At 47.9% G+C, this 27561-nt stretch overlaps 8 protein-coding genes across 8 annotated transcripts; 2 read left to right on the forward strand and 6 right to left on the reverse strand.

Moving 5' to 3' along the window:
* Nucleotides 1-470: 470 nt before the first annotated feature.
* On the reverse strand, nt 471-1633 carry VTN77DRAFT_8571 (uncharacterized protein; the record flags this gene model as incomplete). Its single annotated transcript, XM_069425083.1, has 2 exons — nt 471-1267; nt 1330-1633. The coding sequence occupies 2 exons, from the start codon at nt 1631-1633 to the stop codon at nt 471-473; spliced, it is 1101 nt and encodes a 366-aa protein (XP_069274561.1).
* A 1573-nt stretch (nt 1634-3206) lies between these two features.
* On the reverse strand, nt 3207-5539 carry VTN77DRAFT_8572 (uncharacterized protein; the record flags this gene model as incomplete). The annotated part of the gene is made up of 4 exons (XM_069425084.1): nt 3207-3311; nt 3946-4237; nt 4526-5398; nt 5502-5539. The coding sequence occupies 4 exons, from the start codon at nt 5537-5539 to the stop codon at nt 3207-3209; spliced, it is 1308 nt and encodes a 435-aa protein (XP_069274562.1).
* A 5477-nt stretch (nt 5540-11016) lies between these two features.
* VTN77DRAFT_8573 (uncharacterized protein) lies at nt 11017-11916 on the reverse strand (the record flags this gene model as incomplete). The annotated part of the gene is made up of 1 exon (XM_069425085.1): nt 11017-11916. The coding sequence occupies one exon, from the start codon at nt 11914-11916 to the stop codon at nt 11017-11019; it is 900 nt and encodes a 299-aa protein (XP_069274563.1).
* Nucleotides 11917-13027: 1111 nt separating this feature from the next.
* VTN77DRAFT_8574 (uncharacterized protein) lies at nt 13028-15806 on the reverse strand (the record flags this gene model as incomplete). Its single annotated transcript, XM_069425086.1, has 6 exons — nt 13028-14515; nt 14572-14649; nt 14705-14776; nt 14829-14936; nt 14997-15012; nt 15175-15806. 6 exons carry the CDS (start codon nt 15804-15806, stop codon nt 13028-13030), a joined length of 2394 nt encoding a protein of 797 aa, XP_069274564.1.
* A 1467-nt stretch (nt 15807-17273) lies between these two features.
* Nucleotides 17274-19154, forward strand: VTN77DRAFT_8575 (uncharacterized protein; the record flags this gene model as incomplete). The annotated part of the gene is made up of 1 exon (XM_069425087.1): nt 17274-19154. One exon carries the CDS (start codon nt 17274-17276, stop codon nt 19152-19154), a length of 1881 nt encoding a protein of 626 aa, XP_069274565.1.
* An 878-nt stretch (nt 19155-20032) lies between these two features.
* On the reverse strand, nt 20033-21838 carry VTN77DRAFT_8576 (uncharacterized protein; the record flags this gene model as incomplete). Its single annotated transcript, XM_069425088.1, has 3 exons — nt 20033-20130; nt 20198-21644; nt 21701-21838. 3 exons carry the CDS (start codon nt 21836-21838, stop codon nt 20033-20035), a joined length of 1683 nt encoding a protein of 560 aa, XP_069274566.1.
* A 1532-nt stretch (nt 21839-23370) lies between these two features.
* Nucleotides 23371-24642, forward strand: VTN77DRAFT_8577 (uncharacterized protein; the record flags this gene model as incomplete). The annotated part of the gene is made up of 4 exons (XM_069425089.1): nt 23371-23433; nt 23512-23576; nt 23656-23690; nt 23780-24642. 4 exons carry the CDS (start codon nt 23371-23373, stop codon nt 24640-24642), a joined length of 1026 nt encoding a protein of 341 aa, XP_069274567.1.
* Nucleotides 24643-25190: 548 nt separating this feature from the next.
* On the reverse strand, nt 25191-26402 carry VTN77DRAFT_8578 (uncharacterized protein; the record flags this gene model as incomplete). Its single annotated transcript, XM_069425090.1, has 3 exons — nt 25191-26111; nt 26197-26319; nt 26376-26402. The coding sequence occupies 3 exons, from the start codon at nt 26400-26402 to the stop codon at nt 25191-25193; spliced, it is 1071 nt and encodes a 356-aa protein (XP_069274568.1).
* Between the last annotated feature and the right edge of the window lie 1159 nt (nt 26403-27561).

Genomic DNA, 27561 nt, shown 5'->3' on the forward strand with positions numbered 1-27561 from the left:
TAGTAATAATACCCTTGACTGTCGTGATGCGACAAGCTGGCGGGTCGCGGACCTAATAGCCAGGAGCCGATCATAGGCCAATGCGGATGGGGCCACCGCCCGCCGACACGGGATTACCATAATAACTACTCTGTACAACTAGGGGGGTAGTTCGTTGATTCAGATCGCCGCAGCGTCCTGGATTTGTTCGTCTTTTTCTTTTGGCCGTCTCCCATTTGCTTTTTCATTGGGGAAGTCCACTGAGTCAGTGCCGTTGTTCATGCTGCTGCAGATAATCGACTCGACGTGCACCCGGTTACAACTGGAGGTTGGATGTAGGTTCTCCCAAGATATTCTCTAGGAGAGATGCATTATCGACGCTAGGATTCACAGGCCAAGGCATGTTTTGCGCCATCAGAATTTATCCAACGATGTTCTCTAATATACAGATTTTTGGGAAGGGGGTTTCAGGGCCTAACTCGTTCGCCCTTTCACCTCGTCTCTCCGCTGACTAGGAGTACGACGCTGCCGAGTTGCCTCCTCAGGTCCTCTCGGTCCACGTCGTGAGAATCTTCAACCTCTCCCCACATATCGGTCTGATGTCTTACTTCGAGACTTGCCGCCTCAGCTGCCTCCTCAACACCAAACCTTGTCCTCCCAGGTCGCTGTAGATGGCGGAAATGCTCACTCCACTCAACGACTAATCGAACTGCGACAAGTAAGCTCTTAGCAGCGAGCACTCCTCTCTCCAGTGCAGCTAGCTCGTAAGCGGGGAGATCCAAAATCCATGCCCGAATAGCATCTATCGTAGCCTCCGGCTGAGACACCGGCATGATACTGTCTGCGTCGAGGACAGGTTTGACTTCAATGCCCGGCCATATTTCCTGAGTCAGGAAGCCGATTATTTCCTGAGCCACCCTCATTTGCGTATCGCGTAGCGTGTTGCGCTTCCCTGCTTCCGCTTCGTCCAGCGGCTCCGGGTCATAGAGCTTCTTCTCCGGCACCCAGCAGAGGAGCGTATCTGTGTCCAGATACCGCATCGCGGTCCTCAAAATCTCTTGCCTTATTTCTGTCTTGCCATTCTGATCTTCCCGAGCAATATCCTGTGCACGGGCGGTGAGAGAAGTGAGCGGTATCAAATGTTGTTTCAGAGCCTGTCGAGCGGAGGTGAGGAGATCCCACTCAAGCGCGATTGCTTCAGCAAGGTGATGTTTGGTCGGCGGGATCGTCAAGACAGTTTTCGCAGGAGTTCGGAGTGGTCGACTATCGAGTAACACCTGGTATCCATCTGGATTAATGAGATCACTATGTCAGCACCTGGAAGAAAGAAGAGGAGAGAGAAGAAGGTACCTGGAGTCTCTTTGACATGGACATCCTTCCAAAATCGCTTCTTGAGTGTCGTACTAGGCTTTGAAGGCTGTGTACGAGCTTCCTTTCCTTGTTCTATCAACTCGGCCTGCTTTTTGCGCCGCTCATCGAATTCTGGCGCAGGAACTGGAGCTTTAGGGGGAGGTCCATGGGCAGTAATCGGATGGGCAATGGCCCATAACCTCACCGAACTGTGAAAGCAACGGGACGTCGAGATCTTGCTTAGAATGGAAGTCCGCGTTGACAGCGGGGAAAGCACCGCAGGCGAGCGAGGCAAAGTTCTCATGACGTTTAAATAATGACTGCAATCTTGTGATACTGATCCCCCAAGAGCGCCGCCTGCGCGCTAGTGTAAGTCCATAAAATATCTTCGCGAAAGATACAGTAAGTGTCAAAACTAAATGGTGCGTGCTTAGTGTAGATACATCAAAATGTCTGCGGATTGTATGTATTGCATTCGGTCTCACAAGGTTAACTTGGAATTAATTGACAGCCAACGAAGTTATTGCCACCGCCTGCCGCGGTCCCCACATCACGACTACGCCAGCTCAGCAAGGACGTATGTCTTTCATATCGCCTCTTTAAATGAGCACTTCTCCAATTTAGATGACTTTCTTCGAATCATTTGTCGCTTCCATATGATAGCCCATCATTATGTGGATCACATTACTTGGCACCGAAGCGTTACTTCAGCAGAGATGAACGGGCCTGGCGGATATCCACTAAGTTTCAACACCAGAACAAGACTCCTAAGGTCTGGTCGTAAGCGGAAGCCTACATTTAGAAACGGCCACTATTTCAAGAAGCGGAGAGGCCGTCAGGTCCGTATTGTCTGAATATGTTGTCCAACTGGATGTTTATATTTATAGCGGAGCGGCGAGATATGTAAATGGCGTGTTTGAGATATTTACGGTTCCAAAGCCTAGAAAAGTTGGGACAGGGAGATAATGTCAGAATTTGCTAGACATTACAGATAAAAGTAGCGCCGAGAACAGATACTGGCTAAGGGAAGAGACAAAAAGTACTGCGGGTTGCCGGGGACAAGGAACCGAATAGAAGATCGCGACCAGACAAGAAGATAATTAATGCATTGCAAGCCAGAAAAGAAGGAGAAGAAGGGGGAAAGGGAGAAAGAAAAGGGCTGGAACAGAGCTTTCAAGTGTGAGAAAGCCGACAGATAGCCTCCCATCCGTCTCTTCTGGTCTAGATGGTATTGACTCTGATCTGCAAAAAGTGAATAAAGAAATGCTTTTTGTACAGTTACACAAGCACCCTCGACGGCAACAGCAGAATTGTCCATCTCTTCTGGTACCATTAACTTATTTCGAATCCATTTTGATAGACTGATCCAGCGGTGCTGTTTTCCCAGCTGAGGTCATCACATACAGAAAGCAGAGAGTAAGAAATAACAGCAGATAAAAACAAACTTGCAAGTCACGGAAAAATATCTTTTTTACCAAAGCAGGCGGAAAAGAGTTTGGTACAGAGATAGCAAATCTGCTAAGGGCTCTGTAAAACTCAAATCCCTTTGGGAATTACTTGGAAGGTTCCTCTCGACCAATTCGAATATGAATAGAGACATGCCATCGTAACGTTCGCAATTAGATCATTAGTAAGAGCAGTCGTTCTCAAATGCTAAAATTGGTTGGGCTCCGAGAGCTGCAGACTCGGCAGGACGGTAGTAATTTCCACGCTCTGAGTGGTTCTCTGAAAAGAAAGGTGGTGACTGTACTCCGTAAATGCGACAGTAGACTCCAGTCGCAGAGGATGGGTTCCCATGAAGGGGAGAGCTGAAGCCACCGATCTCATTGCGACAGAGCCCGAGGTGCATCAACAAAGAGCCGGCGTGGGTTAGCTTCCTAAGCCAGTATGTCCAACTTCTGTTTCTGCCGTTCAATGTCGGTTCGCTTCCTCATGCGCTCGGAGTCATGGACGTCTGCACCTTCTCGGCTTCCCCAAGCAGTCTGTAAATCGCGTAAGATTCCGAGTTAGCTGCAGGCCGTTGCAATATTGTGGGCAGGAAGAGCTGGCTAATGACATGAGCAGTGGAGGGGATGATCCCGGCCTAGACTCGGGATAGTCTGCAGGGTGGAACTGGCGATAATCACCCCAGAGCGGGTAGCAAACCATATCAAGATAACAAATTTTCAAACACGGTTTTGAAACAGGGAATCACGAAAAACATTGACCACAAATTCCTTCATCCCTTCTTGAAAAAAAAAAAGGCAGAACAGAAGAGACAGGAAAGGAACAGTGTGTTGGAACGATTGTCAATGAGACACAATCAAGGCATCAGGGAAAGAGTGAAGGCCAGCACGGTGGAGAGATTGCGAGGGACGAGGAGGGCAAGAAGTGGCACTGGGCGGGGAAGGAAAACGACAGAGTGGCCAGTCGGAGGGTGCGACGTCTTAGGCCAATTCATCACGGATAGGCCTTGGGGGCCTAGGCCGTTACCCAAAGCACTAAACGCTCTAGGCAGAGTCAAGGCTCCTGCAGCCCGCCCTAAAGGCCCATAGGAAAAGGCACGAAAAGGCACTTTCGGACAATAAAAAATTGCGAGTCTTGAGAAGCTGGAATTTTTTTTCTGGTGCAACTTACCACATTGAGAGTGAGAACGGCGTATATCTTGATCACGCCATGGAAATAGCCGAAGAGAATGGAGACAGGCAGCAGGAGAATATCCACCGGATAACGAATGTAGTGCCCGAGCAATTTGATGAACTTGCTGATAAACATCCAGATCAACAGCGCTTGCATCGCCAGCACGTGCGAGTCTCGATCCCACGATTCCGTGGCCTTGTGGCAGAGGTAGATGAGCGCCATGTCGCCCAAGAGGGCTGGAGGTGACAACGTAGTCAGATGGACGGCATAGGTACTCCATGGCTGGCGGCTGCAACACAGACCCCTTTGGTTAGCGCACGTCTTATACAACTCTCGTTTTTTTAGTTCATGTGTCTTGCCAAACTAGGATATCCCCACCCAAGCACCGCAAGTCCTCTTTCGTCGACCCGCTTGCCGTGACCCGGTCAATTTTCACCACTACCAAGCCACGTAAACCAGCCGTGATGGGTAGCGGGAATTCCACCGGAGCTACCTGGCTCGACTAGGAGAGGAAGAAACAAATGGAGATTGCAGGCAGTATCAGGCGAACGGCGTCAAAGGAGAATGGGATACTTACTACCAGATATACCTCTCACTGAACATACTGGTCAAGTTGCTTCTCCAGTTGCTCCGTGACCAGCGAGCGCATTGCTTCAGAAACTTGGGATTATCCTCCAGCGTGGTCTTGACCTCGACTTCCGGATGATACTGGATGTAGGTTTCCCAGCCGTGAGAGACCATCCATCGCGTGATGAAGTTGTCGTCGTCCGCGTTCAACTGGTATTTTCCAAACCACCATCCCTCGTTCGTAAAGGCGTGCGTGAAGCCTTCATCTTGTAGAATCTTGGTCCGGTATGCGACAGTCCGTCCGGAAAGGCATGGAACCCCTCCATCCATGTGGGTGGTGGCAGCGCAATCAAAGTTCCTCCGCTCCAAATACAAGGCGCCCAGGAAACCCCAGATGCGCTGAGAAAATGTAGGATTGACAGCCCGACGCAACCGCTGACAGGTAACGACTCCGCCGAATCGCTCGTCGGTGTCGAAGGGTGCCAAAATCCAAGGGAGTGCAGTTGGTGGCCAACTCACATCATCATCAGCAAAGATAGTGATGGCCGTCTTGACCTCGGGAATTGCTCTAGTCATCTGACGCCGTTTATTGGGGTGCGTGACCGTGAAAAGACGAACTTTGGAGGAGTGGTAAGCAGGCATAGCTTTCAGCATCATCTCAGCTTTCTTGCGGTTAGCGTCGATGGTCACAAGAAGGAGCTCAAACGGCCGGTTGTCGAGAATCGTCCGAATCGTTTCAACCAGCTCGTCTCCACAACCCTCCAGGGATGGTATGATGACGGTGACATCTTGTCCGGTCAATCGGGGATTCTCGGGGATAGGAATGGGCTTGAAGGTGTAGAAGGCAACCAAATTCACCACTAAGCGGACGTAGCGGTAGAGACTGGGTGGTGAGAGCGTTAGTATAAATACCAATTGATACTTTGAAGCTGCAAGACAAGCAGCATACAACAGTCGGGCGATAAAGAGAGGGATGAGACACTAACAAGAGTATGATGAAGCTTCGCATGAATGGAAAAGCCATTTTGAAGTAGACGTTCTGACTGAGACACTAGTGATAAACACAAGTTCTCATATGATTTCTGTTCAGCTACACGCGCTGAGAGTTTCTGAAATGGAGGAGGTTTCCACGATGTGAGGATTGAAAAGAAGGATCGTCCTGCAGCGTAGGTTGCAACTTGCCACTGAAGGATGAAAACAAACAAACAAAGAGAAGAGTAAAGTGAAGTCAAGTGATGAGGAGAGTGAAGTAAGATTTGTCAGGATGTGAAAGCGAGTGAATTGGTTGGCAACAACCGGTGCTTCTCAAATAGAGAAGGCAATGGAAATTTTTTGATTACAATGAGGAGCTAGATTGATCCATTCCGTCCTTATAAAAGCATGATGGACAATTATTTAAAAAGAATCTGGTGGTACTTATGGACCAAAGAAAATTACTTCTCAGAGAAAAGAACAAATGAGTGTACGACCAGGACTGAAAGGATGCATGAGGAGCAAAAAAAGTTACCTTGTGGGCTCCAGTTACTTGACATTTTGAGTGTCATGCAGATGTATTTTTGCCCTCGCGCGTCATGGCCTGATCTAGATGGCAGGATGTTTCCGGGGACAGATAGAGTGGAGGGGGGTTTGCCGCCGCCGACGCCGCTAGAGGTAACATGCGAGCAGGGGCCAGCCCACAGAGTGGTGGATGGCCGATGCACAGTGCGCGTTGGCGGAGGTGGCCAGGCCCACTAGAATGGAGACCTCCAGTTGTCGTCTGTACATCATCCAGGCGGGAAGAAAGTGAGAGCGACTTGATCGTGATCAGGGTGCGGATGGTTCATGGACTAGAGCAGACTGGGGCAAACTTTCGACGGCCTGCTTTCTTCCCACTTAGTGAGCAGTGGCTGCAGACGGAGTGGAGAAAGCTAGGAACTCGGCGGCAGGCTCTCGTGCAGTGTCCACCGGAGGATGGGGACAAATTCACCGGGCCAGGTCTGTCTGGTTGTGGACTGGCGTGATAAGAAACAAAAGATTACAATGGAATCGCTTGGATGAAGACATCCCGTGCCATTCCACTGAGACTCTGAAAACCGGTGCTGGAGGCGATCTTGATATAGAGAATCAAAGGATTCTTTATCATTCTTTATATGGAAGCTCCGGAAAGAGAGAAGATACCCATCAATTGCAACAAAGAGATTTGGTCTATCCAAATCCAGTCACATTCCGCTTGATCGAGGGTTCGATCAGTTCTATATCGTAGATAGCTCCTGCTGGGCCTGCACGCTTCCAGAGTCTGTCTCATTCATGACATTTCTTTCCAAGATTGCCTCTGTTCTCAACTGGAAGAATCGGTTTCCACAAAACCCTTTGAGACAATAGAGACGAAGTAGCCGGAGTTTTTCCAGTTCCTGATCCATATATAGGTTTGATCAACTTCCTTTGATCTTATGCCATCAAGAATTGGTGGCTCGGAAAATTGTCTGGTAAAGTTTCAAGCTTTGCTGCAACTGAAAGGAATACAGATCTGGAGCTGCGTATACAGAGTCAGACCCATTGGCGGAAATTCTTCTTGTCTCCAAAAATATTGAGCAGAACTGCCGGCTTGCTTCGCTGTACTCTTTCTCTTTCTTTTTCTCCTCCAAATATCTGCCTTTTATGGAGGAAACCTTTCGTCCATATTTAACAACCCACACTGTTTCAAGCTTTCGAGTCAATTGAGATGCCAGGAACTCGTTTCGGGGTTTCCACACGAGCCCAGGTTGGTCTCAATGGTCTCCTGCCGTCGTCAGAAGAAACTTGGAATCATGGTATTGGTTAGTCAGCCGTGCGCTACGTCTCTTTCGTTTCTGAGACTTGAGGACAACCATAATCCTGGCGGCGATCAGATCGTCTTCCCTGCAAGCCGTTGAAGTGATTGCGTTGATGGCATGACGACTCAGGGGATAGGTGCACATACAGAATAGTAAGGATGAAGCTTCAGTGGAGACCTGCCGCGAAAGATATATAGGGAGTAACATGCAAATAAAATGTAAAAATTCCAGACACGGCATTTACAGATTCTTAATCAGTGCTGAACTTATGCTTATTCTGTCTAGCCGAATAGTAGCGATCCTCAGGACCTAAACTCCTGCATGCATGATTCGACCGAGCTCCAAGCTCAACCTGATTGCCACAGATGATGGACGAAGCTAGCGAGCTCCACGATGATCGGCGTTGAGAAGAAGACACCAGGTAGGACGAAGTCAAGTATGCTTTGCAGCTTACTCGGGGCTATTCGAAGGACCCCGAACCTTGCCTATATAACCAGGCGTGGTCATTGGTTACCAAACTTCATGAAAACTCAACATTGCTGAGTTACTGTTGAGCTCGTGCACTCGTTGATAGTCGTTCTCTCGCAAAGGGTCCATGCGCAACAAGGCCTGATAGCTGAAGTACAGGGTACCTCGATCCTAGATACCGTGTCCAGGGACGATAATCAATTGTCGTCAATGACATCCTAGCACCGATGCTGAAGGAAGATACAGGGCTATCGTCACTCCTGCCTCGCGAGCGTCGCAGTTAGGATGGCTTGTCGGCTTTAATCTTTTTCCTTTTTCTTCCCCCGCCTGGAAGGGCTGTGAGGTACAAGTGAAACCTGGCCAAAATCTGCATGGTCCGAATCGCCGCACATTCTTAGTGCCTTGGGCGCTGTGTGTGTAACTTCTTACTAAGGCATGCAATGCAATGTAGCCTTGCCAAGATTAGGTGACTAGGTCCACAGCCCCGTCGACTCGAGATTCCGATGTTTGCTCAGTAGCGGCCAGTAAATCATTAGTTACTTCCATCGTCTCCCATCAACTAATTTGCGTGGACGGCCTGTCGCCCACAGGATACTCCATACGGAGTGTCTACAGTCCTAGGTCCAGAGTGACTAACTGTACTGGTTTTGGAAGCCCCGAAACGAGCACCAAATCCTGAGCGGCCAACATCATTTTCGTTATCGTGAGTCCGTGACTATGCAGGAGTGGCGGCCTCCACTGGGGCCGTCGTTTTGCTTCTTAACTTCCTACTAACGCCATGGCGTCTGGTATCACGATGACATGCAGCCCACTGCAGTACGAGGGCTTTCGTGGCGCTTCCATAGTTGGTTAAGGACGGAGTAGCTCCTGAGGACCCTCCACAGTCCACACATCCATTCCTAACCTAGGTACTCCGTACTCTGTAATCCGCGGATATAATAATAACAATCGCAATTGTATGGGGAACGCGTCTCCCTCTAGAGCCTTTGGTTTGACCCTTAGACCGAGTCACGACTCACGCCAACGACAAATGAATTTCATCTGAGCGTGTATTCCCCAGTTCGGTTGTGTGCATGAGAGATGCTAGTTTCTACCTAGAAGAGTTTACTCCCCTAGGTAATTGACGACGTTCCAGACATAATTAGTTCCATACTTAGCTACCTAGGTACCTAGTCGATCCCAGGCCAACCGTTGTACTCCGCACTGTGGGATCATTATGGGTTTTACAAGAAGCTGGACAACAGTGGGTTGCTCATCGAGGTGAATTCCTGGAAGAATTGTTCCCAGGCTCTCCTCATGTCATCTTTGGTCAGGATAACCACGTTAGTTCGTTGGGGTTCTCCGCGGGAATGTCTCGGTCGGAGAACGGGGTTTGTACGAGGGTGTCGTGATCCTTTCAGATTTCAGAATATGGCCGGCCGTTATTGGTTATCTCAGTTATTTGAAACCAAAAAAAAATCAAATACTGTAAAAGAAAAATTCCGGTTGGCACTGCAGTCCTTACTCCGTTGCACCTTCCCAGTCCCTGCTACCTGCCTGGGTAGGTCCTAGCTCCTGCGGAGATCATGCAGCTAGCCTGATTGGGAAGATCCACACCTGGCAAGAACTGCCGTGATTGTCGTTGCGGGTGTTGACGCAGCAATTTACTTCGTCCTTCGTTGTTATTATTATTACAGACTCGCAGAGAAACTTACGGAGTGATTGTGTTCATGCTCCGGAGCTCCATTCCTGATCCCACCCCAATGGTGGATTTGGTCCTGCCAATGTCACCTGGCAGCCCCAGCCCGAGATGAATTGTCAACTCCACAGTCAACAATGGACCCCGGAATGAGCAAATGATAGGAGCAGTAGACGAGGAAGGTCGTGCCGAAAGCGGGACAGCCGTCGGGAGTCAGTAATCACGATCGTTTCCTGTGATGATAGTAATAATAATAACAGCAATAATACACCAGTCAATCGTGTTCAGTTCGACCCAGCGAGCCACCCGATGGACAGAGGCCAATGGAGACAAGGGAGAACGAGAGATAACCGCGCTATCGATCCCGCCGCCTCCACTGACCAAGGGTGGCTCCTGCCCGTCACGGAACTAACTAATTAAGCGGTCCGATCCAGTCCGCATCAGTCCTGCACGCTGTCATGATTGAGCCTTACCTTCTGTATCAACGCCTGCTTTAGCTGCAGAGGCCGGCCCAGACGTATCCATGGATGGATGCCGTGCTTCACCGGGGTTAGGTTCTCGACTGGACTGTAGGACGGAAGATTCATTCAGGCCATGGTGCTCTGAAATTCGCAAAGGACTAAGTTCGATATCAGCTAAATTATCCGGAGTCAAGGACAAATCAGACCGGTAGGTTGCTCATCTGGCTGAACGACATGCATACGTACTCCGTACATTAATTATACCTGAAAAGGATGATGTGCTTTTAACCTTCTCATCTTATTATCGTTAATCCCCATACTCCCTTTTTACCTGACGTGCTTCTCCATATTATTATTGTCATTCCATGCGTCCACGGCCCACCAAGCAATAGCCTCTTTGCGCAATATTCTCTTCGCTGATCCTTCAGGCCACCGGAGGAAGTACGCTACTACGTAAGTAGTATGAAGTACCTAACTATGTACCCCGTACCATCGCCTCTCACCCCAAGGATCGTTGCATTTGACCTTGTACGGATGGAGTTTACCTCAGATCGTCACGCTCTCCCCACGATGATGGCTTGACGGAGCTGGCATCAGCTAATGCCGGAAATGCATGGTGTCCTTCCCCCCCGAAGCGCTAAGAATGCCTGGACCCTGATCGCCCTGCAGAACGTGCAACGTTCTAGGTTTAGCAAATTGACATCGACCGAGAATGTCCTTCTGCAGCTGGCCAGGGGTGCATCTTTGGGATTTTATTTACGGGTATACGTAGGATGATATGCATATGCACGTCTTCTGAAACGCAATTTAGTGCCGGAGATGCTTTTCCACCTGCAAACTAGATGCATGAATCCATCTGTGTCGTACGAAGTCTATCAATAGAATCAGCACAGGAACACAACACACGAGAGAGACCGGTGGACGATTAGAGCCTTTTCTTAACATTTGTTGGGTAGCACCTTTATCTATAGATAGTTCAGTAAGCTGATACCTGGCCGTTAAAGCTGGGTCCATACAATGACGTTCCCCAGAAATGCAAGAGCAAGTCAATAGTAGGATCTAGTACGAAGTACCTTGTCCGTATTGACAGCAAGAGAAATGTTTAGAAAGGCGGTTTCCACATCCACCCGGCCTTGTCAAAGCAAGCTTCAAACTCAACACCCCCAAATAAGCCAACGGCTCCGTACAGGTCGTAGTCGCCCTCCAATCCTTCGACACTACCAGCATCCTCATCGACTTCCTCATGAAGATCCCATCCGCCCACTTCCCGTCCATTGCGTGTAAAGAATATCCTGACCCGACTTGCTGAAGTTGACCCCACGCGATGTTGCAGATCACCAGCATCGGGGAGTTCAAAGGTCATTCCCAGACCCACGGTTTCTCCAACATTGAACGGCGTCGTGAACTCCTTGCCACCGAATGAATCATTTACAAATCGACAACCGTCGTCTGAAAACACGCCAACACTTGCTCTTTCCCACCCTGGAGATCGCCACGTTGGGTATGGCTGTGCCAGGAAACCGATGGAGAGTCCGCAAGCGTCAGCAGTGTCGGTACGGGCCCGTTCATCCAGTCTAAGGAGCTTGACTTCGAAATAGATGGTCTTGGACCTTTCCGTCACGAAGGGGGAGTCATGGACAGAGAAATAGAGAGGCAGGCTTGTGATGAGCACACAATCATGGCAGTCTTCTCGACTTCTACCTCTCCACCTTCCGTTGGATATCGTAGTCAAAGTCCCTTTAAACTCAGGTGGTTGGATGAGACGGAAAGTAGATCTCTGAACATTGGAGTAAACGACGTCTGAAGGCTTGACGGGCTTCCACAGAGGAGTATTGTCGCAGAAATAATGCGCGCGCTCCGCATCATCACTCGAGGCATTGCCCGTGGTCGAATACAAGAAGCTCGGTGCAGGTGGAGGAGGAAAAGTCGCTGTGTCGGGTACAGCTTCCTGCCAATTGTGATACGGTGGAGGAGGGGCCACCTCACCATCCTCGTTGTTCATTATTTCCTTTTCTTTTTTTTTTATTTGACAAAGGACAGTGATAGAGTTGATCCACCGTTTGAATAATCCTTTATATTGACCTTGACATGGAAGTCTGAGTCAGAAGGGAACGTCAGTTTCAATGATATTCATGTAAGTAGCCGCAAATATCACATGCTACTTGCCCGGTGCATGGCCACCTATGTTGCAAGGACAAGGTTCTGGTACTTTACTGATCAAACTAGGCCTAATTTGAGCTCTCTGATGGTCACGATGATGACAATAAGCAGCCAAGGCAGTAACATAACTCCTATTATCTGTCAGTCATACATAGTTTACAAGTATCTGTAAGCGATGGTGCTGTGCAAAGCACTGCCTGCAGTATAAAGCTTACTGTGATATCATCATCTTACTCTTACAACACAATCACCCATTAAACCTGTAATCTATCGGTGTTCTCAATCAGTTTAACTAGGGGGGCTAAGATTGTGACACTGGAATTATTTCCCCAAAGATTAGGTTGTCAAAAATCTTAAAAAGATACGGTCTGGGGTGGAGCATCAGCAAATTGAATATACTCTGTACGCAAGGCGTACAACTTACGAAGATGTATCGGCTCGGCGTACCAACCTACAGCTAAATTGCCGCTGGTGTCATGAGCCTTCCCAACTTGGAGGGTAGGCTTCTTTTCACAATTAGGAAAATCGCTCCAAGGTGAATTATTATGCGTATTGGCAAACGTAAGTAACGTCTACCCAATGAATTGAGGCTTCTTGGGGTCCATGTAGAAGCTGCCCTTGGCTATTGCGAAGAATTAATTGGAAAATCTGAACAAACTCTAGGATTTTCAGATTGATTAGCCTAATCGCGTGTCATAGACAATACTAGTTAAGCTCCTCGACATTGACATAAACTACATCTTTCTTCTCTTCTCTTCTCTTCTCTTCTCTTCTTCCCTCTCTCCCTCTTCCCCCTTTCTCCCTGTCAAAAAGAATCGAACGCATCCACTCAAAGACGAAAATTCAAAACCTGTCAATCTCCCTACCTAACCCCCAGCATTGAAAGCTCATCAATTTGTTGCTGATCTGGTTAAGCCATTTAACCGCGTTGGAAGCCCACTAAGGCTAGTAACCTAGCGACATGACGCATCAGAAGGTCCACCGTTGGCGGTACTCGTATTCTCACATGATGGGTAGAAGAATGCCGCCACAGCAATGATGATATAGGCGGCAATCAACAAAGCACCTTCCAAATAGTTACTGCGACCATCCAGCATGAGATAATTGACAATAAAGGCCGATGCGAATAGCGAGATAGTCTCGAAGAGACTGAAGTAGAGAGACATTTCGGTGTTCAAGCACCATCCGAGCAGTACAATGACCGGTGTCACAAAGAGAGCAATTTGTATGCTACTGCCTAGAGCAACACCAATTGCAAGATCCATCTTGTTTTTGCTCGCGACGGTGACTGCGGTAACGTGCTCAGCAGCGTTACCCACGATGGGCAAGATGATCAGGCCGATGAATGCTTGACTTATTCCAGTGGTGTCAACGAGGTAGTCAATAGAGTCAACAAGAAATTCCGCGCAGACTGCGACTAAGCCAGTGGTCACTAAGAGTAAAATAACCGCAGAGACACGAGACAGTCTTGGTTTATCTTCGATTTCTTTTATCTCGACCCGCTTCTTGGACACTAGGTGAGGTAACGGCTGAGCAGACGGTATCGACGTGGCTATAAGTGTTGCATTCAGACGATCTGGCAGGGAGCTAGTGCGACGGAGATGTGATCGCTGTGGCTTCACTCCAGACACGGCACTCGGCATATCCAACTGCGCAGGTTGTGCGGAGGGTGACAACATACTCGATGTTAACACACGGGGAAGTGTCGGCTTGTAGGGCAAGTTGCGAATATTGAACGAACGTCGCTGTGTGTCACCAGATGACAAAGCGATGTCGTTCATCAATCCTTCCCGTGGTGAAGAACGATCAGATGCGCGAACAGGGGCAGTCCATGGGAGAGCTTCCTCATCACTCTCATCCGTGTTCTCCCGTGCCTTTTGATCTCTGCGATGCTTACGTCGACTATGTGATTTGCTCTTTGCCTTCTGGATAGATTCTCTGGCAGCCTTTTTCGTTTGTGTGGTTTCAAAGTCACGCGAGGTCACCTCAGGTGAGGGGTTTGACACTTCGGCCGATGGTTTCTCAGGCGCAATCGCATGTCCAGCCTGGTTCGCCTCGAGTCCATTGGCTCCATTGCCAGGAAGAGTTCCTGAAGCGTCATTCACCGATGGTGTGTCGACGGCATGAGAACCAGTCGATGCTGTTCGAACGAAGGACGGGAGCGACGGAACCGAATTGGTCTCCTTTGAGGCGGAGCTAGATTTGCGTCTCCTCTTCTTTCGAAGCGCGTTTCTAATGCGTTTCACGGTGGTATTGGAACCCGAGCTGGCATCGCTGTCGCTGTCACTGGATGTGTCGGAGCTAGGTGATGAATGCAGCATCTCCGCTAGGACACCGGGATGGGACTCCTCATCGATCATGTGTTGAGGCGTGCTCTCGTAGATATAAGCATGCGATTTCAGCTGGAAAAGCAAATAGAGTATGTAAACCAGAAGCAGAACCTGGAATCGTTAGCAAGATGGCGACGAAGGGGCTGGAAGGAAACTTGGGATCTTACAACGCTGGTACCGCGGCTGACCTTAACAACAGCGGCATCTGCAGTCTTGATAGTGCTGAAAGAGGCATGGAAAGCAGTCTGATGCGTCTCAGTTTCGGCGCTCGGTTTTAATAGCTGCATCGTGAAAACTCACCGGCAACAGAAGGCTGATCACACTCAGACTAAGAAGGCAAGCGCTCATCTGGGTGATGGCGGAATTGTAGAGCTATTTCTGCGTTAGTTTCTCTTGTGGGTGCTTGGAAGTGCGACAGGCTTACCTGCTCACGGAACCGAAGTCCGCCAAACAAAAAGCACATGCCCAGGATCAGTAGTAGATTGGCAAGTATGGATCCGAGAAGTGACGCCTGAACGATGGCAACTTCGTCCTATAAAGAGTGTATCAGCAAGAGTTGAGCCTAAAGCTGACGAGTCTAGGAACCGCTTACCGCTACCAGCGCGATGCTATGGTGGGAATGAGGCAGTCAGTATATGAGAATAGCAGAATAACTAAAACGGAAATACCCAGGTGGAGGGGAATATGAAGACCATACATGCTATGAAAAAAGCGTTAGCCAATTCCACTCGCAATGATCGAAGAGAGCTACGGGAGGGGATCAGACATACAAGATAATAAGTTCCACCGCGTTGCCAAACGTCACATTCAACAGAGCACCAATTGTATCACCCATATTTGAGGCAACGCATTCTGTAGCGTAGCCAAGCATCGAGGCGAGGGGAATGATTGCAACGGCATTGATCGCGAATATCACGGTCGGGCTTATCGGGCTTTCATCGCCCATGCTCCGATGCAAAGCACCCAGAGCGATTCCGGCAGGGACAAAAAACAGAAGCCAGTTGACCCAGCTCGAACAGACAATCATCTTGGCAGTTATAAATACCCGAAGGAAAACGTTATGTTTGTCCTCCGGCCCTATGGTGGGAGCCTTCTCTCGATCATGCGAATCCACGGGAATGGATTCCGCAGGAGACAAGGATATCGAGACATGTTCGATTCGATCACCAGACGACTGCTGAGCAGTTGGCATTTGACGGGCACCTGTAGATGGAGCCCCGGTCTGAGGATGGAGGCCATCGCTACGGGTTGCTGACAGGCTCGTTGTGGGAAGAATAGTACGATCACGCTGGCGTTCGCTGTGACGACGAGTTCCAAACCACCTGAAGTTCAAGGCTGCATTGGTACGGTCCCAGATGCCGGTGCGATCTATAGGCGGTGGATCGTCGGAGGATTCGTTCATCGAGCAGTGGTCGTTATAGATGGCGATAGGAATGGGCCAGAATCAGGCTAGAACGGAGAAGGGCCCGTATAAGACGCAAGCAAAGACTCAGACTTGTTTTGAGTCAATGAAGACAAAGGTGAAGCGGAAATGGGTAGGAGGTGAAGGGCAGAGAGGTCTAAAATAACAGGAGGATATATAGCAGCGACGCTTATGTAGTTGGTGGCCGCGCCAGGGACAAACACGGTAAGCGGCAGTGCCGACCTTTACACAAGGAGCAATTATTGGGGCTTAGTGGTTATCTATCCGATTATCGCTCCATTATCGGGGCGTTTCCGGGGCTTAGCCGACTTTTGACTTATCAGGTGACTCCCATCATCCATGGTAGCTACCTAGGTATGTACTGTACAATCATGGACAGCCAAACAAGGTCTGACAACGGAGGACTCTTAGCATCTGTCACTGTTTAAGAATTGAGGCACCACTCAAATTACCATGATGATTATTTATTGCTGAGTATGCATGACTTGAAGTGGTGAACATGCTTTGTTCGTGGCATGGAATGCGCAGCTTCAGCGGTACCTTAGGTAAACCCCACAGAGTCCCTCTTGGACCAAAAAGGCAAGGACCCGTGTCGCCTTGCCAGTGCTCCTGCTATGATTGGACCATCTCTGTCCTTGCCAAGAGGGCAGCTGCGTCATTGTCGTACACGCAACACGGCAACATCCCCACCCTTTGCTTGGCTGCTTTCATTACGGAATATTGTTATCAATGTACGGATTACGTGGTTAGTCATGGAGGGGTCTGATTCTCCCAAAGTGGAATATTAGAATTAAGGTAAGATAGCTCACAGTCCTCTCTTTACATATGTAGAGAAACCTCATCTGGGCCCGAGAAGGAATGTCTCCAATATCATGTCCTACTTGTGTCCAAAAATAACTGAGTCTTGTCCTATCCTGGTTCAGTAAAACACTTGTGTTCATGTTGTACGGAGTACAGTACCATAATATTGAATATTTCATTAGAATTGTCGGCCTCTTGCATGTCTGGAATATGACTTCTCCGGCCCGCCGAACTTGCCAGAGTCGATCTCACATGCAGATGGCCACATTCACCTATCATTAGCGAGATTCACCCACTAGCAACAGGACCAACTAGATCTTTGCCCCTAGCATTGCACCCTTGTATGTACCTAACTCTGTGGAGATATCTATATTCCTATTGGGGGGGATTTAGCATTTTCAAATACTATATCTTTGTTATTTGCAAGTAGGTTCATAGCAGGCTCATGCACCAAAACATAGAGAGAGAGAGAGAGAGAGAGAGAACACAGTCATATCCCTCATCTGAGGAAATTTCATCACACGTGATCCGCTTAGTTTTCATTTACTGGTCTCTTATCAAACTGAGACTCAGATCTCTTCGAATTTGTGGTGATCGATATTTTGATGTCACAGAGCATATCAGCCTCTGTTTGAGAAGCCTATCATGTCTGCTAAAACAGATTACACACGACGTCCCAGAAGACTATCATTTTCACGACAATCACAGAGGCAAGACTCTCACTTTGAGTCTCTCTCATCTGGCCCGAATGCGGTTACGGCTAAGAATGCTAATAGCCGACCACACTCACAGCCCTATGGTTCTCGAGAGCAGTCTGAGATTTGTCTCTCACCGACTTGGAACAAGGAAAAGAAACAGAAAAGATGGTCGAAAGAAGTGAAAAATCTGAGACAGAATGAAACCAAGATTGACAAGACCTCGAAAGAGCTGGAGCTGGCAGAATCCGGAGAAGCCTTTCTTACAGTGAACCAGGGCCCTCGCCGTTTGACAAAGAAGCAGCCACTGGCGAGTTCCCGCCGGGCCTCGATTTCAGGTTCAGATGTGTCAAGATTATCGAACATACCTGTGTTTTGGAACTTCTCGGGGCGTAGACGCCATTCGCGAGCCAGTTCGTTTCACGACACAACCGAGAAACGTCCAAGGACATCAGCGGAAGTGGTATCGCCTGCTCAACTTAAACCAAACCTCGATGTCTCTCTTCCGATACCTCGATTATCCAATGCGGTACCAGGACGCTTTGGAGCATCAATATCGAGGGACTTGGCGTCTTGTCAAGGTCCGGACATTTCGACTAACTCATCCCTAACCCAAAATTCGCATAGAAACCGAAACTCCTCAAACGTGGCAAGCAAGGCCGCCTTTACAGAAGGCCTAGACAAGGGACCTACTCTTCGGAGAGCTGGATTACCATTCTACCAAGAGCGTAACAATACGATAAGTCGCAGTCAGCAAGCTGCTACATCTGGGGCGGTGACGGACGAGTCCAGGAGAGAATGTCCACGGAACCGCACAGATATCGAATTTTCAAAAATTTCTGTATCTCCACGTGCAGTGCAACGGAATCAGACCAAGGTGGAACCCGAGAGCCCCAAGATCAGAGCCGACACACTGGAAAGCAATCGTTTCTTGAAGCCGTTAATTAGTACTCATCCTGATCGTCAGAGAGCATCACAGAGGAGAAGTTATCAGACTGGAACTACGCATGGTTCTAGAGAAGCCTCGAAAGGTCCTTCAATAGGGCATGATGCAAGCATCACCCAGCAACATACACCTGGTACAACATCAGAAGCAAGGACTGTTGATCTAGCTCCTGATCAGTTAAGAAAACAACATGAAAATCCATCTTCGGTCTCGTCGCTGAAGTCATGTCATACGGCTCATTCGGAACATTATAGCACAGCACCAGAAAATTGGTCTTCGTCCTGTGATTCTCTGGAGCCGAAAACACCGCAGTTTCCAACCACAGGACCTCTAGGATCAACCTCCAATGTATCGGATCGCATGCGCCCTCCTCCTGGTGACAGAGAACTCCAGATTCACAATGAAAGTGCACTCTTTAGGTCCCAAGATGAGGCACCTGTTTCGATCAGCAATTGCAGCCCAGCTGCCAATGGCATCAGCAACAAGAACAAGGAAGGCTCTCAGCAATCAAAACCTCTTGCCAAGATATTTGTCATCTGCTGTAACTGCAAGTTCTGGCACGACATCCCTTCAGAACTATATGCGAGACTGGCTGTCCCAGAGAAGTTCCCTCCTCCTAGTCAACTCGAACGATCTATCCCAGCACCTGGTCAAGATATGACTGGCAGCAAGCACCAGAATAGTAGACACAGATCACACTCGAGAAGCAGAACAACATCAGGTTCATCAAGTATGGCGCATGGAACAGGTTCTATGACTGACCCCGCCACTTCATCCTCTACCTCTTCTGGTGTGGTGAATTGCTGTTGGTGCAACCACGGCATGACCAGATCCTGCTGTACAGGCTGGACCACCATTGTCTACCTGATCGAGAGGCATCATTGATCCGGTACAACCATACTCTTGTAACAACATGGCCAGCAAGTTAGGTGAGCTGAGAGAGAGCTTAGGTTCCCTGTGAATACTTGAGAACAACATTCATGTCCGTACTCGTGGTTTTTGTGCAGTTTCTTGTGTTTGTCTCCCTTCTTTTTTTTTTCCTATTCTTTCTTCCTCTTTCTTTTCCTCCTTTTTTGCCGCCGATTCCTCTTCAAGTTCCAAGTATGAGGAGAGTATCTAGTTGCGTTCAGTACAGCAAAGTCGCACGGTGCACACTTCTCTTTTTACTTTTGAATGAGATTAGGAAGGCAGAAAGTGAAGTTAAACTCCACTAGCTAATTGTCTCCTGAATGGGATTATACTTGCATCGCTTCCTCGAAGAGATCATTTACCTACTATTCTTTCATTACCGCACTATGTTGATCCCTAAGGTCTGAGCAATCTTGCCGACTGCAAAAAAAAAAAGCAATTGTATGCATTATCCGAGACAAGGGTATGGATGGGACCTCATTATTAAACATGACATAGACTGGGATTATAAGTTCTTTTCTTTTTCCATCTCTGGGCTGCTATTTCCTATTGTCGTTTAATTCTGTGACCAGGAGCCCTAGATAGTTTCAATTACATCATCGGTGCCCTAGAGAAATAGCTAATCGAAACCCGTCACAGTCAGAAGACTATAACCTATACATCTAAACACCAATTTGCCTCGTGACATAAGAGTAGACGTAAGAATGGACAGACCCAATTTCATCTTCTCACACATGGTGGGCTTCAGGACGCGGTCGGAGCGAATTGCTAATCAGTGACTCAACACAACAGAGTGCGTATCACAAAGGAGTCGAGCGCGGAAGCTTCGTTAAATGTAAAGTTACTCTCGTACTTCAGAAAATCGGACGTATTGCGAATTGCAGCGAGTCCTCGACATCACGTCTGCGGAAACCCGGTGCCCGCCCAAGACATACACCTCTGCTCACAAGTCCTATTTCACCATTTCTGCCCTCAGTGTTCTATTCGTAGCATACATGGGTACCTTCAAGGAGACTTACGGTCGATAAATCGTCCCACATCAAGTGTCAACGGGGAGCCCCCTGAGATCTGTGCTTGATGAGGAGGGCCATGCGATGAACTGGTAGTAGTCGACAGAATTTGCTGAGAATCCACTGTTTCCAGTCTATCTAATGAGGAGGAAATCCCATAAGAGAGTTGCATGGTTGATTGAATTCCACAAGTCTTGGGACGGTCCGGAAGAACGTTCATGTGCGAGTCACCAAACGCATCGGGAAGCTCGTTGGGAGAAGACACTCTACTCGATTCAGCGGCCGCTTGGACACCATTAATTACATCCTGAAAATGAGACCGCTGCTCTCCTGATGACGCAGATAACAAGCGAACTTGGGGCAGCTCGACAAAGGACGAGTGTCCATCAAGAAAGATGCCCTTCTCTCGGAGAAATCCCTCGACGTCGTACGAGTCGAACCACTCGCCATCAAATCCAATAGCCATAAGAAGGCTCTCTATGCTTTTGTTTTCATGCGGTGTTTCTGCCAGATGAAATGGCCAAGGACCAAGAGCTTCTGTGATGGGATGCATGTTTGGGGGATACACTGGATTTCCTTGTTGATCTCTACGCGGATAGTGCGTGCCGGCGCCCCCGAGATGGAAAAAGGGCATGTTCCAAGTCTCCAAGGCCTCATTCACGCCGCGACTGAGAAGCTTCTGAAAGCGGGAAATTATTCGTTTCCTGTTCGAGATGCCGAATGAAAATCTGAATGTCCTCAGCAATTCTTCGGGATTAACCGAGGGATCCGTCAGCAGTCGGTAGCCGCGTTCCAAGCAGGATCGGTGTAGTCGTCGTGCGAAGGTTGACTCTTCAAAACAGTACGAATATGGAGACATTGGACTTAGGGGTCGTTCGATTAGACGAGGAGATTCTTCAGCCGATATGGCAGGCAAAAGCACACCGGTTGTGTGTCCATTGTCGACCCCAATCGTGTGTACAACCTGGACATTGTCGACATTGTCGACATTATCAAAATTTGGTCGTTGAAGGAGATCGTCCGAGACGAAAGGCATGCTATTTTTGTGTAATGTACTGGAGTCATCCACCTCACGTCGGCCGTTGTCCAAGGTCGGCTGAAATGTCACATCCCGCACCTCTTCAATGAGATCGCTATCTTGATCTTTCCGTGTTGTGGAAGCACATTCCATAGGTTCAGGCACTTTCGAGGAGTCAATTTCAGGATCGCTGTCTTTCTTTGCGAGCCTAGCAAGAGAAAGAAAATTTTCGGTGATATTTCGCAAACTATGCAACAAGGCAGGTTGCGAATGTAGCAAACCCGATGCCATAATTTCATCACTAAAAGACAAGAAGGACTTGCTCATCTCTTCAATAGTAGCTTCTAATTCGGCAACGCGATCCTTCAGCGAGGATATTGTGGTTTCCTTTCGCAGCCGATAAGCCCGTTGAGCAAGGCGTATCTGTGTTCTACGTCGCTATGGAACGCATTAGATTGCTACCTGAAAACAAAAGAAAACGATATGGTACATACCTCGGTAGCGGTCTCATCCTTGGTGAGGATCCGAGGCCGCCCTCTCTTTCTTGAAGAATCACCATCGGGAGGGACGGCGTTCTTCTTTGATCGCTTATTAGCAGAGCGCGACTGAGGCGGCCGTTTAAATCGGTCCATTGCCAGATCATCATCTCGATCTGTACTCTCCTCGTTATACACAGAAAGTCCACCATACAGGATTCGTGGACTGTCACTGTTGCCGATTCCGGCCGTTTCCAAATTAAGTGGTTCTGGAATCGGATACAACGACGACGAAATTGTTTCAGTAGAGAAGGCCCCAGAACCGTATTCATGGCCTGAGTCAGAGTTAGGACGCCTGTAAGGCTTGGTAAATGGCAAAGTGTCATATTCCTGGCTAGAGTCTGGACAAAGCTGTTTGGATCTAGATTCATGCTCGTTCATAAGAAGGCCGTTCATAGAATAGTTTGACATTGTGCTCAAAATCAATTCGTGTCCAACGTAAGGAGCAGCACCTGGAGATCAGACGGAAATTCAGATTGGCAATCCCAGAGGGTTGGTAAACTGCTGAGTTAAGGCCAATTGAATTAACAATGGTGCAGTAAAAGGCGCATGGACTACAACCAGCTGGGCTTGTCCGTGATGTCCCATGTCAGAGAATGAAGAAGGAGGGGGAGGAGAAAGTTGAAATAGTCAAATGATGCCAGAGGAAGAACGTTGGGGAGAGATAGTAGATAATAGTAAATTAGTAATAATAGGCTTTCCTGGGAATGCCAAAAGCGGCGTTATGCCTGGAGCCACCTATGGACAGGCTGATGCTATATTGTCTCCACATGATGACCAAGAACATCCAGACGGCGATGATATTACTATCCTTATCTGCTGTCCTTGTTTTGGTGCAACTGCATTTCTACAATAATGAAAATGATGTCGACTGAATTAGGTGACACTTTCTGATTGATCATTGATGAGAGATGATCCAAAGGGTCTGCCAAGTCGCTATGGATGGATGTTGTATTCACTGTACCGGGAAAGGACGGATTGGTCATCAGATTACATAGTGTGGACGCCGCTTTAAAGATAATGTCTGGTTCTGACGTAAGCAGCGTAGCGTAGCGCCCTCAACAAGTTTAGGCAGGGCTTCAAAGCAGCTTGTCGCAAGGATTGTCCCTACTTAGGTACCTAATTTATATTCTATTTTTGTTCTAATTCTTGCTCTCAACTGAGCTGATACTCTGAAGCAGTGATATGTCACTTCGAAGAAGACAAAGCAGTTAGACATCGAGATACCTAGTTAGTACACTTGAAGGTTATCGAAAACGTAACTGAAGAGCTTTCCGGTTCAAAAAAGCAACAAAACTACAATTCTCACAGAGAGTCACCATTATTCTGGTTCACATCATTGATGAGCAAATTGGGAGAGAAGCAGATGTCTGGTTCCCATTCTTCGTGGATTAAAACCAATAATGTCATTACTATTCCGTAGGTGCCTACGGAGTACCTGGGACGGCGGGGAGGTCCACTAACGACGGGAGTACTCCGTACCTCCTCCGCACCTAGGTCCACTAGGAAGAACTAACCGACTTTAGTTCCAAGCTGGGCTTCGACCCAACACACGCATCATTCAGATCTCCTCGATGTGATAAGCAAACTGGCGGGGCCATGAAATCGCAGCCTCGCCATGAACCGCTATGGCTCGCCAAAGAAAGCTCTCCAACTCTTCCTCCACTTCATCCCTCCCGGAACGGAACCAGGTAAGTCAACTTGACAACTCTAAACGCAACCGAGAATCGAAATCAGCAGCCCCTTCACTCACCATTGCGAGTTTTTAGGAGCTTGAGAGCATGTATGATTACCTCGCCAAGGTAATTCTCGTCGGTCCGAGCGGCACTGGGAAGTATGTTAACGTTTGTCCCCCACGTATCTACGGATTTGCGGCTTGACTGCATGCTGATATCAGATCCCCCGAATTACAGATCATGTCTACTTCATCGATTTGTAAAGGACGAATGTACTGTAATCCCGTCTTATCAGACTTGGTGGCGGGGTATTTCTGTTGGTTTTTGAGAGCATGGAGACTAACGAGATTGCGACTTTCAGGGAGGGTGCTGTCATCCCAGACTATTGGTGTCGAGTTCTCGTCGAAGATCGTCAAAGTAGGCACAGGATCGCGGCGGAAACGGATAAAGTTACAACTGTGGGATACCGCTGGTACCGAACGGTTTCGATCGGTGTCTAGATCTTATTATCGCGGAGCTGCAGGAGCTATCCTCATATACGATGTTTCATCTTATACTTCTTTTGCCGCTCTTCCGACATTCCTCATGGACGCTCGTGCTTTGGCATCTCCTAATCTCACCGTTATCTTGGCAGGGAATAAGTCTGACCTCGTTGATGACTCTGTCATGGATGGAAGTTCCCTTGATGATATCCAACGACCTCCGCCCACCCCTTTGAGCACCTCGAGCAAGCAGTCGTCCTTTCCATTTGATTCAGGCGGTGGCTCGGTTCGTTCCGTCACTGGGCCTAGTGTGGGGACAAGAATGACAGCGACGGTTGCACCCCAAGGCAGGGAAGTTAGCGCCAAAGAAGCATTGGATTGGGCCACGAAGTCGAATATCCCTGTCGCTGTTGAGGTTTCGGCCCTATCTGGGCAGAATGTCGAGGAATTGTTCAACCGGCTGGCCCGGATCATCCTCACAAAAATTGAGCTTGGCGAAATAGATCCAGACGATCCACAAAGCGGAATACAGTACGGTGATGGAGGGGCGTGGGCTTTTGGCACCAGCGACGGGGGGAGTATCCGAAGCGGAATGACAATCGATGACAATAATGTCCAGCTACACAGAAGGAGAAATGGAAAGGGTCACGGAACCAATCCCTGGATGAATGATATGAGAGAATGGGAAGACGTGTTTCGGGTGAGCGGGTCGAATCATAGGCAAGGTCGAGGATGTTGTTGAGCATTCTCTCTGAGCCCGTATCTCTGTGCTAAGAGCAGAGAAGCCACGCCATCCTTGAACGATGGAAGCGTCCTGTCTTTGGCTTTCTTGTTCTCAAGCACTTCGCTCATTTTGATGTGGTGATGACCAAGCATCAGAATGAACGTTTTCAAGGACGGTCTCTCTATTTATTTTTTATTATATATTGTTCATCCTTTTTTTATTGTAGAGACTGCGCGCAGCATGATACCACAGAGTTATCTCCTTGATATCCAGTGATTTGTGTATATTTGTCTATTTTCTTTGCATTTCCTTCCCCTTTATCCCGAGTTCATTTGTTTTTCTCGTCCCAGATCCTGCAGCATGACTATTTTATTACGTCCATTATTTGTAAATACACAAGCAATTCAGATGCATTTGCTTCCCATTATTTGAAGTTGACTGTTTCCAACATGACTGTCTGCTAATAACTTGCACAGCTCTTAGAAGAGTCCATGTGGATGAAGCGGAGGTTATTTCTGATGTGCATTCACTTCCTGTCTTCTTGCACACTCTCAATCAGGCTAGCCTCAGATGCCTTCAATGATTGTTTTGATCCCCTTCCCGGCCTTGACATCCTTGATCGCCTTCTCGGCATCTTCAAATTTGACCTGTCCGGTGATCAGGTCTTTAACGTTAACTTTACCGCTTGCCACCAGCTCAATAGCCAATTTGTAGTCACCACTGCCATATCGAAAGCTCCCTTTGATGTTCAATTCCTTGGTACAGGCCGCCATGATTGGGAAAGTGATCTCGGCTTTGCCCATGCCTCCCTGTACGTATGTGCCACAATTCTTCAGGACGTGAATACCTGTGTGCACAGAAGGTTCTGCTCCAGAGGCATCAATGACGACATCTGCACCAGGGCCGAGGTCGTTTTCCTCCTTCAAGCGTGCCGCATTCTCCACCGCAGACACCTTGCCCGGCAAGAATGTCGCAGTCGCAACATATTTCTTCGCAAACTCCAACCTCCCCTGTTGGATATCTACCGCAATAATCTTGCTAGCCCCAAATGCTTTGGCGACAGCACAGCACAATAGCCCAACTGGGCCGGCCCCAAAAACAATCACAGAATGGCCTGGTCGGACCTCTCCCTGTTTGACGATGTGCACAGCAACACCAAGTGGCTCCACGAGCGCGCCCTCCTGTAGACTCATTCCTTCAGGAAGCTTATAACAAAAGTCCTCCGGCAATCGGTAGTATTTCGCCAATGTTCCATCGTAGGGAGGGGTAGCTGCAAATGCCATACGGATGCAGAGGTTATATTTTCCGGATTTGCAGGGTTCGCACCTGCGACACGGGATTCCTGGTTCAAGAGACACTCGGTCTCCGACCTTCAGGGTCGTAACTGCCGGTCCGACTTGGCTGACGATACCGGAGGACTCATGGCCCAAGACCATTGGATCTCGAACGACAAAGTCACCGATGGCGCCGTGTTCCCAGTAATGGACCTGTTTGTAGACAGCGCATGACATATAAGCGCTTGCCATCATATGACGACCCTCTCTGAAGAGGGTTACGACGGAAAGAACCTACATCGCTGCCGCAGACGCCAGTGTACTTCACATTGATAATAACATCGTGGGGATCGACAATTTCAGGAACCGGGCGATCCTCAAATTTGACTTTTTGGATCCCTTCCAGTACAAATGAAAGGTTCTAGGCTTCCATCAGTTCCAACATCTGTAAGTCTAAAGACCTAGGGCCAACCCCACCTTCGCTGTTTCAGCTGAAGCTGTCATGGCTTGTGATATTATTTTTCACCTAAAACAAAATTCCAAAATATAATATGATATTCTCTCTGAACCAGATCAATTCAATGAGGAAGGATGACTAGGTTCTCTATGAAGGCTTTTTTAAAGTCTTCACTCTGGGGTGGGCTGCGTTCCTTCCCATTGTTGCCAAAAGTTCAGCGGGGGAGTTCTCGGGAAACCTTCCTATGTAGCTTCGATCTTGCGGGAAATACATATTAACCGGCAACGATTTAGCCGTTGGCGTATAAGTTTAGCCGGCATAGAAGCTCCCTGTTTATGTCTAGAACACCCCTTGATGCCGAAATGAGAAAACCGCACACAGTTCAGGTAGGGTTTCTAGACTTCACCGCAAACTACTATTGTGATCTTTGACACAAATTGTCCCTCGCGCTGGGAGGTCGAGTTCCTACGACTTGATGGGAGTAGTACGGGGTACTTCGTACACTAGGGGAGCGGAAGTGATGAGCCGACACTAGTTTTACACCAAAAATGGCCAACATTCAGCATATTTTGTTCACCACTTAGCATATTAAAATATCTTAAAATTAATATCCTTATATAGGGAATTTCATGAAGAAAAAGAATATAATTATAATTTCTAAAAAACTATATATATTATTAAATGGTATAAGGTTAAAATTTGAGTTCAGGTAAGGCTTACCTAGGGGTACCCTATATTATATAAAACTTATATTTTATATTTATATAATATTATAAATATTCCTTAAACTAATTCATATTAGTTTATCTTTTATAAAAATAATGAGGGTTGCTTAAGTTATTTAGAATTTTAGTTTTAGTAGAAATTAACCTAATTTTTATTAGGCTACCAAAAAAGTAATAATAGGAAAAAATAAAATATTTTTTTATAAATATAATATTTCTACCAAATCTTTATCAATTATATATATTTAATATTAAAATTACAATAGTTGTGGTAGTTTATTACATGGTCAAAGTTGGCCATTTTTGGTGTAAAACTAGCATCGGCTCATCACTTCCGTTCCCCTACTGTACATACATACATACATACACACGGTAACAGACAGTAGTTCATGCTAGCTGCCAAGACGCCCAATCGGTACTTAGCTCCCGCATTATCAATTCTTAGTATTCTATCTTTATTGATAATTATCCCGGTACCGAG

This window comes from Rasamsonia byssochlamydoides (genome assembly GCF_041956645.1).
Source record: "Rasamsonia byssochlamydoides strain NRRL 3658 unplaced genomic scaffold VTN77scaffold_74, whole genome shotgun sequence".
Lineage (NCBI taxonomy): Eukaryota > Fungi > Ascomycota > Eurotiomycetes > Eurotiales > Trichocomaceae > Rasamsonia > Rasamsonia byssochlamydoides.